The sequence below is a fragment of the Geotrypetes seraphini genome, chromosome 1 (genome assembly GCF_902459505.1).
Source record: "Geotrypetes seraphini chromosome 1, aGeoSer1.1, whole genome shotgun sequence".
NCBI classification, from domain to species: Eukaryota; Metazoa; Chordata; class Amphibia; order Gymnophiona; family Dermophiidae; genus Geotrypetes; species Geotrypetes seraphini.
Window position 1 is genome coordinate 455,127,809 of NC_047084.1, and position 17,470 is coordinate 455,145,278.

Genomic DNA, 17,470 nt, shown 5'->3' on the forward strand with positions numbered 1-17,470 from the left:
AGGGAGATGGGTACAGCTCACGCACACCTGCTGGAGACTGAAAGAAGACTGATAGGAATAGGGGAAAGTATCTCTTATGTACTATTCCAGTTTTGGTTCAGTCTCCACCTGCTGGTCAGGATGAGATATATACCACTTGCAAGATTAATCTCTACCGGTCTGGAGTGCTAAAGAAAATAAATTATGACAAAAAGTCACAAACCGTGAGAGCGAGAAGGCAAGCGAAAAAAAAAGAACTTCAACCAAAGCTGAAGCACGTCTTATTAGCTCCGCGGAAACTAGAAAACTGAGGGACCGCATGTCCTACGTCGGGCGGGAAGGCACTCGCGCATGCACGGTTCGGGCTATTGTGAATTTTCTAAAGACTTAAAGTGGCGATGCACTTTTAAGGGGCTCCGTTGGTGACATCACCCATACGTGAGACTATGCTGCCTGCTTGTCCTGGGATAATGCATCTACCCCAGTAGAGAATAGCAGATGTGATACATTTGGCCTTTATCTGCCATCAAGTGTCTATGTTTCTATCACTAGCCCTCAAAAAACCTTCAGGAAATAAGCTGAGCAGTGTTAACATAATCTAGTTTACACCGCCTACCCACATCTGCTCCCTGCAAATTGTCTCATCATATTCCCTGAAATATTCAGTGTCCAATGCAGAAGCACAATACACGTAAGTTCAATGCAGAAGTTAACCTGTGCGGTACCCATGGGTGCATAGTATATTAAAATGGATGGATGTATTCTTATCACAACAAACAGAAGTAAACAGTGGATTTTAAAGCATGCAAATGAGAAATTTTCTACTAGGTCTTAGAGTGTAGAAGAGCTAGTCAAGATAATTTAATGCAAGTTCTTTTCATTTTTATGCTTCAACTATAACAGGTATCTAAACTTTAAAACAGAAGAGGAATTAATAGCTCTGTGTGCATATCTGAAAAAAAACAGAAAAAGTGCCAGCATACATCTGCACGTGAACAGGAATTCTATTATCACAATTAACTTCACAAAAGTTTTATGTGCAAGTTTTTGAGAGCTAATATTTACTCTCGGAACATTCCAGCTCATGTGCAAATGTGCAGATATGTGCAGGCACTTGTTTCTCCCCTAATTAACTGTACATTGCTTTGAAATTTGAAACTGCAATTTAATCAAACTTTTAATTTAACTTGAAACTTAAAACTTTAAACATGTGCACAGCAAAGCCACCCATGCTGCTTTAAACATGTGCACAGCAAAGCCACCCATGCTGCTAGATACATGCAGCCTTCCCCTGATTAGCAAGCAAGCTCTGTACACTCTGAATTTGCATTTCATTAGTTTATTGTGGAATATTTTCTCCTCACCAACACCACTGCAGAATATTCTCTCAATCTCAAGGTAGAAGTCATGTACTCAGCCATTGGTACTTGGATCTATCACATGTTTCTCTGCATCAACCCTCAAAGTCTAATTAGGTTATACTTTTTAATTCCAGATTAAAAAAATCTTTTTTAACCCTCCCTTTTGTTATTTCCCTTACTCGTCTCATTTACTTTCATACATTGTATTTCTACCCCCACTTCCCTCTCGGTCCTGTCTATGTTATGTGACTTGTCTATGTTATTTGCACTGTCTCCTCAAATATTGTGATGTATTAATTTTTTAGATTTGTTCATCACTTTGTATTAAGCGATTCAATTTTTTTTTTTTTTAAAGAAAATACGCAATTCAATCAACTATGGTCTAACTGCAGGAAGTTTTAAACCTCCATAATGAATATCATGCCATAAAACCAAAAACATTTATACTCATTTTCCATGAGTAGGGGAGGCAGAAAGGTATCTAAAGAAAGGGAACAACTCACCATTAGCTGTTTGTCTGTTATCTGTAGAACATCCACCAGCTCTTCGATCAGCCCATTATACAGAATGCTATTTGCAGACTCCTGAAGAGCATTGGAATACACTGCCAGAGGCAAGAAGAGAGAGTAAACAAATAGTCCCCAAGCAGCATAAGCTGAAACCTGAATCGTCCTTTCTGTTCTGAAATACTCCATGCCCTGTCACCCATTCATTCTTTGGGATAATATTCACAGTTCCTCATCAGTGTCTTTTCCCACAAAATAAGTGCAATAGAGCATCAACTGATATTTTCATTATAAATTCTAATAGGTCATTCTGAGAAGTGCTCCAGGCATATTGTCCCTCTACCTCCAAGAAATGTTCCAAAGAACAGCAGTTCAGTTACTTACCATATATACTCAAATATAAGTCAATCCGAATATAAGTTGAGACCCCCTTTCCCCCCCAAAAAAGGAAGAAAAATGGTTGACTCGAACATAAGTCAGGTGGCTTAATATTTAAGTATCCTGCCCTATCGGGCTCTGCACCCAGCCCCCTCCCTGCCGGGCTCTGCACCCAGCCCCCTTCCCTCCCCTGTCAGGCTCTGCACCCAGCTTCCTTCCTGTCAGGCTCTGCACCAAGCACCCACCCTTCCTTCCCTCATCCGGCTCTGTACCCAGCACTCTTCCTTCCCTCCCTCATCAGGCTCTGTACCCAGCATTCTTCCTTCCCTCCCTCATCAGGCTCTGTACCCAGCACTCTTCTTTCCCTTCTTCCTCTGTCAGACTCTGTATCCAGCACCCACCCTTCCTTTCTTCGTCAGGCTCTGTACCCAGCAGTCTTCTTTCCTTCCCCTGTCAGACTCTAAACACTCCCTCCCCCTCCCTCCTGTCAGGCTCTGCCAAAACCCCTCCCTGCCCTATCCTCATACTTCTCCCTTCCCTCCTCCCCCTGTTCAGCAGTAACTCTCTTCCCTTTCCCTCCTCCCCTCTCAGCAGTATCTCTCCTTCTCCCTCTCCAGGTCCAGTAGCAGCTGTCCCTTTTTTCCCCTTGCCCAGCAGCTTCCCAGACTCCTTTCCCTCCTTCCCTCCCAGCAGCATCTGTCCTTCTCCCTCTCCAGGTCCAGTAGCAGATGTCCCTTTTTCCCCTTGCCCAGCAACTTCCCAGACTCCTTTCCCTCCTCCCCTCCCAGCAGCATCTGTCCTTCTCCCTCTCCAGGTCCAGTAGCAGCTGTCCCTTTTTCCCCTTGCCCAGCAGCTTCCCAGCCTCTAACAGTGGCTTTCTCCCCTCCCAACAACTCTCCTTACTTGCCAGTGCAGATATTCAGGAAGCATAATTAAATGAAATAACTACTTCTGAAGTTTATAGGGACAGGTGGGGACAGGGACGGGTTTTATTTCTGTCCCATGCAACTCTCTAGTATAGAGTACCCAGAGATAATATACAAAAGTTTTCTTTTACTAGATATATGTTGAGAGCTCGGAGACTGAGTATGGGACAAAGACTTCCTATCTTCTTTGGAATTAGGAAATACCTGATTTTTCTGGGAAGGAGGTACTATTTCTATAGCATTTAGATGAAGTAGAGCTTTGATTTCCTGAAGAAGGTACGTCTGTTGAGATGTGAAAGAGGATTCTCTTGGAGGGTTGTTTGGAGGACAGGTGATAAAATAACGAGAGTAACCCTCCTGTATGATTTTGAGGACCCAGATATCTACGATAATGAGAGTTCAACGTTGAAGAAATAAGTAGATGGCCTCTGATGGGTTGTAGAAGTGGTCAAGATGGGGATATTGTGGCGATGCTCTTTAGAAGCATGTCAAAAAGACTGAGCTGGTTTTTGAGAAACAAAAGTCTGAGGCTTCTGCGATTTCTGCCTCTTCTGTGGTGGGGGTTTGGCAGAGGACATGGTGGCTAGATAATTCCTCTTATATGAATAGGAAGCAGATCTCTGGGAAAACTTAGTTGGGTCAGCCTTGGACCCTATTAAGGTTGTCCAGCTTTGTTCATGTCACTTAAGTCTTTGGGTGGCAATTCCGGAACTTGGAGACATAGGAAATAGCTGTGTAGCTGTTGAGCTCTCATCCCTGGGCTCCCTTTTGTTGATTTTCAGCTGTATAATTCTTCTCCTTAGCGGCAGAAAATCTGGAACTGCTTAACTAATGGCTTCTAGTAAACAAACTAAGCCTGAAACAACATCAAAATCAGAAGGGAAGGGAAAGAGACTGAAAGAGGATCCACCCACTCCAAGCAAGACTGTCCTGCCTTTGGACGCTCTGGATATGATTGAACTTCTAGAACAGTGGTCTCAAACTCGCAGCCCAGGGACCACATGCGGCCCGCCAGGTACTATTTTGAGGCCCTCGGTATGTTTATCATAATCACAAAAGTATAAATAAAACAGTTTCTTGATCATATGTATCTTTAGCTATAAATTACAATATTATTATTAAGACTTAGCCAAAAGGAAAGATTTATAAACTATAAAGAGTTTTACCTCATGCAAAATTGTCATTTCTTTAATAAGGTATCATCTATTTTTTTCTGAGGCCCTCCAAGAACCTACAAATCCAAAATGTGGCCCTGCAACGGGTTTCAGTTTGAGACCAGTGTTCCAGAGGAACTAAGAAATATTAGGTCAACATTGAAAGATGTCACAGAGCAGATTGTGGAGGTAAAGGAAGAAGTGGTAGCGGTGAAACAAGAAGTGGAAAATCTGGGTCATAAAATGGAACTGGTCTGTACAAGAATGAATCAGATGAAGACCAGAACAAAAGCAGAAATGTAAAAATCATAAGGTCATTGGAGAAATGGATGACAGACTATGAAAACCAGGCAAGAAGAAATAATGTGAGGATCCTAGGTTTAAAGGAAGGGGTAGAAGGAAATAATATGCTGTCTTTCCTAGAAGAAGTGATTCCAAAAGTACTCCCCCTAAACTTAAAAGTACCACTGGAAATAGAAAGGGCACATCGAGTCCCGGGAAGGAGACCTCACGGCCAGGAGTGACCCAGACCAATAATTTTGTGCCTGCTGCGTTTCCAGCACGAGTTAGAAATTTTAAGGGTGGCAAAAGAGAAGTGCTGAAGAATATGGGGTTTTGCCACTAAAGCCCAAATATCCCTTCTGTGTCACTACCTGCCAAACCAACCAAGGAGGAAGAGGATGATGATAGGAAGGATCTGAAAAACTGGGCTTCAGTGTAACTGCCAGAAACAGACTCTTGTCACTGTTGCTGTATAAGTATTTAGTGGGGGAGATAAAAATTTTAATAATAAATTTCATAAAAGGGATTATTTGGATTGATTTGAGGCAATATAAAGGGTACTTATTGGTTTTATTAAATACAACTGTTTATATAATTTTATTACTTTAATGATTCTCTACATATGTAATAATAATAATAATTTTATTCTTATATACCGCCATATCGAAAAAGTTCTAGGTGGTTCACAACAAGGTGAGCTAATACATGGGATACAGATAAAATACAAATTAGAATAATGGACTTAAAAACAGATAAAGACAGAAAGCATTTACAATATAATGCAGAAAATACCAGCATGGCAGGGAAAGAAGTAATGCATAGAACAGATAAAATACATCAAGTTTAATATAAGAAACTTGATTGAAAAAATGAAGCAGAATGCATTAAGATACCAGCCTATCAAAGAGCCTTTAACAATTTTCTAAAATCAAGATAGGAAGAGACCTCTAACATAATTTTTCCAAGCCACACATTCAATTTAGTGGCTTGAAATGAGAGGGTTCCCTCAAGGAACTTCTTATAACGACAGGATTTTATGGAGGGATATGAAAACAGGTGCACTCTACATGTGGTCTTTTTGGCGTGACTCAAAGAAAAATGAGACATAAGATAACCTGGTAACAAACCCGAAACTGATTTATAACAAATACAAGAAAATTTGAACTGAATTCTCGACTATTGGCAACCAAAGGAGTTTCAAATAAAAAGGAGTGATATGCTCCCATTTTTTTAAACCAAAAATGAGGCGAACGGCAGTATTCTGAATCACTCTCAATATTTTGAAAATTTTCTTGTAAGCACCTAGGTATATGTTACAGTAATCGAAAATACATAAGATAGAAGACTGAACCAATAAACGAAAGGAAGTTTCATCAAAATACTTCTTAATGGTACAAAGCTTCCAAAGCACAGAGACACATTTCTTAAACAATAAATCCGTATGTTGTTCCAATGTGAGATGTTTATCCAGAGTCACACCCAATATTTTTATGGATTGTTTTATATTATAGTCCAAACCATTCAAGTGTAATATTGTTTCTTTAATCTTATCATTGGGAGTTGCTAAAAAAAATTTAGTTTTTTCCCGCATTTAATTTCAATTTATAAGCAGTCATCCAAAGTTCAATCTGACTTAAAATAATCGCTAAAAAAATTATGAACTCCGGTGACACACAAGTTAGCAGGATGACTATAGTAATGTCATCCGCATAAATGTAGAACTTGAGCTTTGAACTTTGCAGCAAATTTCCCAAGGAAGCAAGATAAATATTAAACAAAGTGGGGGACAGAGGTGAAACCTGTGGGACCCCACAGGAGTTTTCCCAACAATAAGACAAGGTATCTTCTTTAAACACTTGGTATGATCTTTTAACCAGGAAGCCATGAAACCAGTTCAAGACATTACCTGCGACTCCAATGCATTCCAAACAATCCAACAAAATAGTATGATCTACCAGAGAATTTACTTTATTTCGTTACTATATTCTAATACTTATTTGCTCATTCTTTCTGAGTATTTATTTTTTCATTCAGATATTTCTGAAATATTTTAGTAGTTAAGGGTTGATTAATTTTAATTTTATGGGGAAAGAAAAAAGGGTTTTAGGGTATTGCAGTATTCATTTTATGAAGTTTAAAAGTTTATTATTTATAGATTAATTACTTTACTACCATAGGATCTTATATCTATTTCCCGATACATGTTTTTAGAATTTCAGGGGTCAGGTCTCATTGCTCTAAATTTATTTAGTAGTTTAATAGAGGGGTTTTGATATGATTCTGGGGAACTTAAAGGGTATTCATTAGATATATTATTTAAATATATTTGTTTTAAGCAATTTCATTAATGAATTTCCACGTAGGTAGGAAATGTATTTATGTTATATTATATTAATTTTATCCACTTAGAAAATATTTATCTATTTATTTCAATATTCATGAAATTTTTAGTTTATAGGGGTTGATTAATTGTAATTGTAATATGACTGCTAGTCTAAATATATGTCTTCAAGCAATCGTATGATAAGGGGGGTAGGGAACTGGGAGAGAAAGGGGGGTTTAAGGGGTTTAGGACATATATTGAATATAGGGTGCATTTGCGCAATGTATTTGGTATATTATTTTGGGTTCCCTTCTTTGAAATTTTAAATCATTTTCTTTAAATGTTAATGGCCTCAATCATCCTGTTAAGATGAAGAAAACACTCAGTTTTTTAAAGAAGCAAAATGTGGATATATGTATGATACAAGAAACTCATTTGACTGCGGGGGAATCTATGAAACTAGAAGGAGGGTGGGTCAATGTTTCTTTTGCGCCAGCTGTGGGAAAGAAAGCGGGGGTGGCTATTTTAGTCCATAAGAAATGTTCAGCTGTATTTAATATTATTTCTGCAGATCCTTCAGGAAGGTGGGTTCAAGTAAAGATGACCTTGGGGAAACATGCTCCGACGCTGTTCTTTGTCTATGCCCCTAATTCGAATCAAGTAGAATTTTTTAAGACTATTCAACAGATACTTCTGCCACTGGCTGCCTCTAATCAAGTGGTAGCTGGAGACATCGATGCTGTTATGGATCCATTGTTAGATAAACAACCCAGCAGGATTTTGAAATCAATGAGATTGGATAATTTAGTTCAATCCTGTGGGTTAAAAGATATCTGGCAAATTCTCCATTTTAATGCTCGGGAGTTTTCCTTTTGCTCTCAGGTTCATAAATCATTTTCAAGAATAGATTATGTATTTATATCAGATCAATTAGTTTAACAGGTAACCAAAGCTAGCATAGATTCAATTGTTTTATCAGATCATGCTGGAGTTTGGATTGAATTAAAATTTGAGGAACAAGATTGTAATAGACCTATGTGGAAGTTAAATAATACATTGCTTGCAGATTCTAACTTTATTGAAAAATTTCTTTTTTTTTTTTTTTTTTTTTTTTTTAATTCTTTATTCAGTTTTAACTCTTGAAACAAGTGTACAAAATTCAATCAGATAATTCGTACAAATCACTTGACATTCTAACAATTATTGTCAAATGCATATAAAAAAGACCCCTTCCCCACCCATCCCATTTATCAGGAATAAACCTATTAAATCACATAACATACCTCCCCATCCCCACATTAAATATAGTCCTATGTAATAAAAAGGTGAAGAATTTCAATTAAAAATGAATGAATATTTTCAAATCAATGCCTCAGAGGAAATCTCTTTAGAAACACTTTAGGATGCTTTCAAAGCTACCATGAGGGCAAATTATCTCATATTCGGCACATATTAGGAGACAACTTAGATTGGAGTTCCCTAATTTGGAACAAAATATTAAGGACTTGGAGTCACAATTGGCCTTGAAATGGGAACAAAATACTTTGCAGGCCCTCTTAAAAGCTAAATACAGATATGAGATTTCCTCTCAACAGGCTCTGTATTATGGAAACTTTAATAAAGCGGGAAGAGTATTAGCTAATTATCTTAAAGATAAAAAAGGAAAGTAAAAATTGTGGCTTTCACAGATGAGAATGGGGAAACTCATTCTCAAATTGGAAATATCTTAAAACAATTTTTGAAATATTATAAAGCTTTATATTCTCCTGAGCTTTATTCAAATACAGAAATTGAGGGTTTAGAGTTCTTGAAGTTAATTAAGGGGCCTAAAATCCCCGAGCATATAAAAGGAACTCTTGAAAGAACTATAAGTAGCGTTGAAGTCCCTTAGAGTTGGATCCGCTCCAGGTGGTGATGGGTTCACTGTAGAGTTTTACAAATTATTTCAAATTACCCCATTACCTCATCTATTAAATTTATATCAGGATTAACTGACTAAAGGTTGTATTACAGGTACTATGGCTGAATCTTTAACTATAGTTTTGCCAAAACCAAATAAAGATACTATTCTTTGATTAATGTGGACGGAAAACTTCTGGCTAAGTTATTGGCTTTGCTACAGCTCTCCCTTGTATTATCGGTATGCACCAAACAGGGTTCATTGCTCAGAGACATTCAAACAACACTAGATTGGATTTTCACATGTTAAATCTATCAAAAACTATGGAGGATCCAGCTTTCTCTGCATCCTTGGATGCAGAGAAGGCCTTTGATCGTGTAGAATGGACCTTCATGTATCAAGCAATGGATTGGTTTGATATTGGTTCTGGATTTATACAAATGATTCAAGCCTTGTATAGTTCCCCTTATGCAAGATTATACATTAATAATTTTTCTGAATATTTTTGTCTTAGAAGGGGAGTTAGACAAGGGTGTCTGTTATCTCCTTTGCTTTTTGACATCATATTGGAACCCTTGTTATTGGCTATTCGGCAGGCAGAGGAGATACAGGGTATTCCTTATGCAGGTCGGGAATACAAGGTCTCTGCTTATGCAGATGACATATTGCTTCATTTGAGGAATCCTGAAACCACCATTCCACATTTACTGGATCTGAATGATAGATTTGGAAAATTTTCTGGTTACAAAATAAACTGGAGTAAATCAGAGGTTCTTCCATTAAATGTATATTGTACAAAAGGATTATTTGATACATTCCCTTTTCTTTGGAAGGAAGAGGGTATAAAATATTTAGGTATTTGGATAAAAAGTACACTGGAAGAAACTATGAAAGTAAATGAAAAATCATTATTGCTGAAGGTCACAGAAAAGTGTGAGCATTGGAATCCATTACATCTGTCTTGGGAGGGGAGAGTCCAAACAGTTAAGATGATGATTTTGCCTGTAGTCTGTTACCAAATGGGTATGTTGCCAGTGTTTTTTCATGGGTCTTTTTACAAGAAATTAAATAGTATTCTGACAAAATTTATTTGGCTGGGGAAAGCAGCAAGAATTGTCTTAATATCTTTACAAAAGCCAATTGTGGAGGGTGGGGTAAATTTTCCCAACTTTTATAGGTACCATCAAGCCAATATTATACATCAGGGTATGTACTGGATCCTCCCTGAGCTCATGGAATATCTCCCAGATTGGTTATGGTTGGAATGGCAACTCATGTCTCCATTGCGATTAGGTCACGTTCTAAATATCAAGATGCCTAGGCTGTATAAGGACAATAGAATTTTATTAGACATGTGGCAAACTTTAAAATTTATCAATAATTTAACACCTATTCCTTTTTTTTATTTTAATTATACTTTTGAATACTTACAATATCCAATAAGACAAAGGAAAAAAAAAGGGATATTAAACAATACATAATCAATCATACATACATAATTCCTTTTAAAACCCACATAATGGGGAGACATGATACAATTCCAACAAAGTTTAGGAAAAGATAAAGAAATAATTCTCAATTTACCCTAGCGAACCTTGAATCATTCCTTACTTAATAGGGATTCTAATTTACTCCTCTTATTTTTCTCAGCAATGAGATTTAAAAGGAAAATTAAACTCGTTTCTGTTCTCTAGCAACTAAGAATTGTTGTAGTTGTATGGGATCCCAAAAAACATATTCAATGTCCTGTATCTTGACTAAACATTTACATGGAAATTTCAGATAGAAGGATGCCTCTAGAGCCAAAACTGTAACTTTTAATTTCAAAAACTCTTTCCTCCTTAATTGAGTAGCTCTAGAGACATCCGGAAAAATCCTAACCAAATCCCCACAAAATTTTGTTAACCTATTTTTAAAATAAAGTTTCATTATTAACATCTTATCTATCTCACTCATGCATGTTATCACCAGAGTGGACCGACTCTGAATCACATCTTGGGAATCTTCCAGAAATTCAGTCATATTAATTTCGGTAGTGACCAAATAGTCCACCTCCTGGGCAGATTCTATATTTTTTTGAGGAACATAATAATAATTATTAATTGGAAAATTCTCCACATTGGTCAATCCCAGTATTTCTTTAAAAAATTTCCTTTACAGAATTTCAGGTGATAGTAGATGAGTTACTGGGAAATTGACCAAGCGGAGGTTTCTCGCTCTATGCATATTTTCCATAGATTCCATTTTAGAGTGTATCGCAGTAGAATCTTTAACAGCAGATACCGAGACAGCTTGAAGTGTATTACATTGAGTTTCCATAACGTTCAATCGTTTATCCAAACAACTTAAATTGGAATCCACATTTTCTAATTTATGAGAAACAGACTGTGAAAAATCCACTATTTGTTTCATCGTTGACCTGAGAAACCCTTCAACTCTAGAAATACTTAACCACAAATCTTTAAGGATAATATCCTGTGCTTCCTCCGTTAGTGGATTTTCCTCCACTCCACCTGAAATATTCAGTGATTTAGGTATTTCAGTAAAAACTAACTTATTAATCTGAGTGGAGGACACCACTTGTTCGTTGGAAATAGCAGGGTTTATATTCCTACTCTCACTTGATACTGGATGAAGAGGAGGAGTCCTTTCGAGGGGACTCATTGAAGCACCCAATAAGGAGGAATTCATATTAAGTGGTGCTACTGAAGGATTTTCAGTTAAAGTTAGATGCCTATCCATGGGGCCAGAAATAGCTGGTATTGAACTCTTAGGTTTAATTTTTCTTTTCCCCATGGTCAATCTAGACCACTAATATACAAATAAATCAAACAAAACTTGAGTTCCGGTTCCCCGGCTCCTCGTGGCTCCAAGGGGCTCCCAAGGGGCCTAGCGTGCCCCTTCGGCCATGCCCTGCGGCCGCAACCGCAGCCTCACTTTAAAGAGTTGGAGACGGACCCGGTGACGTCAGGGGTCCATCTCAATCAGTGCCTGCCCGTTGGGCCAAGGAAAGAAGGAGCCGCTACTGCAGTGGGCTTGGGGGCAGCCAAAGAAGTCTCCTCCGATTTCCCAAAGTAAATGTCAAGCTCCCGAATTGGTCACTTTAAAGAGTTGGAGACGGACCCGGTGACCTGGGCTCTCTCCAACTATTCCGCAAGCAACTGACAACTTGGCTCTTCTCTAACATGTAATTCTATTTTCCCCCTTACTCTTCCATTCTATATATAAGCTCATGTAAACCTTTTCCTTTCTCTTCTTATATTTTAAGTTCTTGTAAACCATGCCAAGCTCCACTTCTGTGGAGAGGATGCGGTATATAAACTTAAGGTTTAGTTTAGTTCCTGGGACACCAGGCCGCTCAGTGGTATAAATTAATATCTGGATTTTTTAATAAGATACCAAAGGCTGGTCTGCGTGACATTTGAAGCATTGAGATAAAGCATCAAATTACTGCATTTCAATGGTCACGTATTTGGGCTTGGAGGATGAGATGTATGGTGTCGGCATCTATGAGACAAACGGTTTTTGTTGTTACATAGAGCAGTTTGGATCCCAGTTCGTTTAAAGAAATTAGATAGCTCTAAGTCTAATAGATGCTGGCACTGTCATCTCGAAGCTGGGACATTATATCATTTACTATTCTATTGGCCATTGATACTTAGTTTTTGGAAATCCATTTGGGGCCAAGTGAATAATCTACTGGAAAATCCAGTGGCATTATCATATGACACTGTTATTTGGTACTTCCATGAGATCCAAGAGTCAAATCTCTTCTAATAATAATAAAAAATTTTCTCATGATTGGGGTTGCCATACAGCAAATTACAAAAAACTGGAAAAATTGGGATCGGCTGAATTATAATTTTGGGTGGAATTCGTTATGCCAAATATTTAAAATGGAACGGGTAGTAGCCATACAGCAGGGATATTTGGGAGCCATTAACAAAATATTGTACAGAGTGAATAATACTTTTTTCCTTTTGTTCATACGCGTCCAGGGTGAGGAGGGGGGGAGGGAATATTTTCTGATTCATTATGCTTAAGAACAATTGTTGGGTATAAGGGAGGGGGATATTTGATGTGAGTTTGAATTTGATGGTATATTAAGTGATGTTAAAGTATAAAATGATTGTATCTTATGTTACACTTGTTGAAAGTTTTAAAAATGAATAAAGATTTATTTAAAAAAATATATATCTTTGGGTGGCATTCTCAACTTTGTCTCCAAAGAGCTCTTCACCAAGACAGGGAATATTTGCTAAACGAACCTAACACTAATGTCCAGCCATGCAAGCCGTCTGATAGCGATAAGAACCAACTTGTTCAAATCCTCACCAAACAAAAAAGACCCCAAAAGGGAAATTTTGTCAGCTTAGCCTTGTTGACCAATGCTCGCAACAGGTCATATAGGGCATCAGAGAGATAAGAGGCACTCATCTCAATTTTGGCTACTTCCTGTTTCACTAAGGACCAATCATCAAACTCACGGTCAAGGACACGCTCGGCCCACCAAAAACAGGCCCGAGCCACCAGACCGTCACACATCGCTGCCTGGACTGCTAGGGCAGAGACATCAAAATTCTGCTTAAGGGCCTCCAATCTACACTCCTCAGAGTCTCATAAGGCTGAGCCGCCCTCGACAGGCACTGTATGCCAATTCGCAATTGGGGAGACCACCATGTCCACCATTGGAAACTTTAAGGTATCCTTATCCCCCTCCAGAATGGGATACAAGCGAGCCATAGAGTACGCAAAACGAAAGGGCACCTTCGGCGCTTTCCACTGCGCAAGGACAATATCCTGAATATCCTGATGCGTAAGAAAAGAGTGGGATGCAGAGCGTATCATCCAAAGCAGAGGGTCCACGACAAGCAGGGGATCTTTTGCATCGTCCTCAAACTGCAACACTGAGGAGACCCAAAGAATCAGCTCCTGGAGCTCTTCCCACTGAAAAATGTGCACCATGGACCCATCCTTGCCAGCAGACGGAACCACAAAGTTGCCGCTAACGGCATCCGTCCCCTCAAGGGGATCCTGGAGGTCTCCCAAAGGGTCCAGGTACTCATCCAACGAAAACTGTTGCTCATACAATAAATCATTGTCCCAAGAGACCCACGGCTGCTTGAACGAGAGAGGAGGAGACAGGGAAAAGACCGATGCTGAGGGGGGGCCAAACCCGAGTGGACACAGAAGGAACCCCGCCCCTGACACCTGGGGTGGAAGCAGGATCCCTAGCCGCCTGAAGATAAGCTTTACACAAGGCAAAAACAAAATTAGAGGGAAAAGCCCCTGGTGGCCCAATAGATTTCACTGCCAAAGCAGAAGACCCAGCAGAAACCTGCCCCTGACTCTCCAAAACGGGGGGAAGGTCACCTAAGACTGCAGACAAAATGGAGGTGCTCCCAACAAAAACGGAGCAGATTCTGCTGAAAGACACACCCCTGAGGTCTGTAGCGGCTGGGAAGCCTGAACCTTCCCAGCTGCTAAAGCAGGCAAGCCAGCAGCAGGGGTAAGGGAGTCCCCAGCAGCATCGGCGGTAAGGGAAACCTCATTTCCCTGACTGTCGTTGGTTGAGGAAATCCCTGCGTGGGCGGCGGGGAATGCCTGGGCTTCCCCGCTGTCAGCACACAAGGTACTCACGAAGAGGAACCCTGCTCGCCGGCACCCAAAGCCAATGAAAATTCCCCTTCACAGCAGCCTGCACACCGTGAGCACAGGCCGGCCGAATCTACCTCACATCTGGAGCACAATGAGCACTTTCTCCCTTTAAAAGGGTTCATTGTTCAATTTGCGACCTAGCTGTAAAAGTGCACGGTTAAAAAGAAAAAAGCAATAATAAACAAGGGAATGATCCCTTCAGACTGGCACTGTCTCAGGAATTATTATTATTATTTTTTTAAATGTCAGAACAGACGCTATTGGCGCTCTAAACCATATGCTTTGCCGGTATCAGTAGCAAGGCTTACAGCTGAGACACCTCTACAAAATTTTGGGGAGGTGGAAGAAATGTGTGTGGGGGGTGGGAGGGACTCAACTTGTGATCCATCAAGTGAACCCCCCCCCCCCCCCAATGAGGTCGGATGGACCCCCAGTGTCCCCCCAAGCTCAGTACGGCACAGCCAGGAACAAGAAGGTCACTACACAAATTCCAACAGTCCTAACACTAAAGAGGGAAGACTACAATAGCTTACCACATCTGCTGGAGACTGAAAGCAGAGAGGTATGATAGGGAAGCATAGCTATTTCTACTACAGCCAAAAGATTTTGCTGGTCATGATGAAGCTGTACCGATCTGGAGAGAGACTAAAGAACAGCCTTTTACAAACATTATTAGGCTGATAGAACAGATTAAAGGTATACATGTGTAAAGAGTAGATGCCCAGAAACACAGCACCTATTTTTAAGTAATATGTATCAGCAACCCTGCGAAGAGAAGTAAGGGTAGAATTTGCACTTATATTCCTTCTAGCACATACATGCTATTTCTCCAGTCTCAGAGCAGGTATAAAATTTTCCCTGAGGTAACTCAAAGGAACATAGATGTACAACACCTGCAACAAGAAGAAATTAGGTTCTTACCTACTAATTTTCTTTCTTTTAGTCCCTCCAGACTGGCACAGCACTGATGGGTCATAACACACCTCTACCAGCAGGTGGAGATATACACAGACCCCACCTTGTTGTTTTTATTTAGTGTTTTTGATGTTAGGGGAGATTATAAGATCAGCGGCGTTTGGATCATCTGGCATAGCTGGCAAGTTTTGAGAACATTTTTGAAGGTGCTTATTGTAATCAATCTCCAACAGTATTTCTCTGTTGCTGTTTATAGTTCACAGTTATAAGGAGATTATGTACTTACCCTGGTAAGATCTTTTCCAGTAGATAGGCGAGACATTCTAGACCAGAGGTGTCCAAACTTTTGGTTTCCCTGGGCTGCATTGGCCAAAAAAAAATTTTCTGGGGCCGCACTAACACTAGCTGATGAGCCAAAAAAAGGTAGAGCAGGTCCCAAATTTGCAATCACTAATATAGAAGATGTACATATCTAATAATAAACCTTCATTAAAGAGACACTGTGGGAAGGAACCCAAAAAAACAGTAATACTTACCCTGACTGAGTGATCTTCCACATACATCGCTGACAGTAGGAGCAGCCACAGGCTTCCGCATCCCCATTCTGATGAGCAGGGATGTGCGCTTCTGGTTCTCCCATTCAATTCTATTACAGCTACGGTGAGTCTCTTCAGAGGTGAGCCTCATCAGAGCGGGGATGCTGAATTAGCTGTCAGCAGTGCATGTGGAGGATCGCTTAATCAGGGTAAATATTACTGTTTTTTTGGGCCTCCCACTTTGAGCTTAGGCTCCTTCAAAATGAGTAACTCCCCTGCTGTAGCTAGTAGGGATCCCCAAGCCTCACCAACAGCCACCTCCTCCCTCTCCAACTTCCCAAGTTCTGCAGCTGGCAGCAATATTGCAGAGCTGCTGTCTTCCCTCCCCCCTTTTGGCTTTCATGCATGCATGAAAGCAGGGGCAGCTTGAGGATATTGCCATTGGCTGCAAAGCTTGGAGATTTTGAGTTGCCAGACTGGAGGAAGATGTCTTCAGTTGGCAGGGCTTGGGAATCCCCACTAGCTCAAGTATTTATAAATTGCACTCAGGCAGGGAGAAACTTTGGTGCCCATCCACTAATTTTGGGCTCCAGTCCCTCCCCCCAAATCAGCTAAATATGACTAAGCCACTGAATACAAAAATAATTGTGATGCACATATCCCAACGCTAACATAGTTCAGTTAATAAATTCATAATAAAACAATTTTTCTACCTTGTCTGGATGTTTTGTTTTTCCATCATCTTGGTCCGTTTCTTTCTGCTTTTTGTCTTATCTTCAACTAATTATCTTTCCTGTGTCTGCTGTTCATTTTTTCTCTCATTCCATTTCCTTCTTATGCCTGTCTCCAAAGTATTGATTTTTCCCTTTCAGCTTTCTTAACTTTTTCTTTTCTGCCTGTCTACTCAAATCTTGCCTTCTTTCTCACCCTTTTTCTTTTTAAATGTTCAGCCATCTCTCAATTGTCCATCTTCTCTCGGTTTCTAGCTCTCCCATTTTCCATCCCCCTCCTTTCCCAGTCTCCTATTCCCTTCTATCTACTCCCCATTACTACATTTCTACCACTGTACTCACTGCTCTCTCACTCATCTTGTCATCCACATGGCTCACCACTTTCAGAATTCCCCTCTCCACTGGTCAGGCTATAACTCCCTGTCCCTTTCTTTCCATCCCCTAGCATCATCTTATCCCAGCTCTCTTCCATGGTTCCATCTCTCCTCCTCTATCTCCATGGTCCAACATTTTGTTCCCTCTCTTTTCCATTTTTCTTCTTCCCTTTCCCCTTGATGCTGAACAATAAAATGGAGAGAAAAAAAAGAGAGATGCTGCATCTCTCTGCCTTCCAATCCACAGACACATTTTGATCACTAAATTGAAAATAAAATCATTTTACCTACCTTAGTTGTCTGGTGATTTCATGAGTCTCTGGTTGCACTTTCTTCTTCTGACTGTGCATCCAATATTTCTTCCCTTCTTTCTGCCTCCTGCATACTTCGTCTCCTCCAAACCTCATTCCATTACCCAACATCTCTATCCTTCCATGAGTCCAACTT

At 39.9% G+C, this 17,470-nt stretch overlaps 1 protein-coding gene across 7 annotated transcripts in view; it reads right to left on the reverse strand.

The window, feature by feature from the left end:
* HUWE1 (HECT, UBA and WWE domain containing E3 ubiquitin protein ligase 1) overlaps positions 1 to 17,470 on the reverse strand; it is a 779,197-nt gene that overhangs the window by 686,181 nt on the left and 75,546 nt on the right. For all 7 annotated transcript variants that reach the window (XM_033921870.1, XM_033921880.1, XM_033921834.1 and 4 more), the window contains one exon: positions 1,844 to 1,944. In XM_033921870.1, the coding sequence (XP_033777761.1) occupies positions 1,844 to 1,944 (101 nt within the window). The remainder of the gene's footprint in view (positions 1 to 1,843; positions 1,945 to 17,470) is intronic.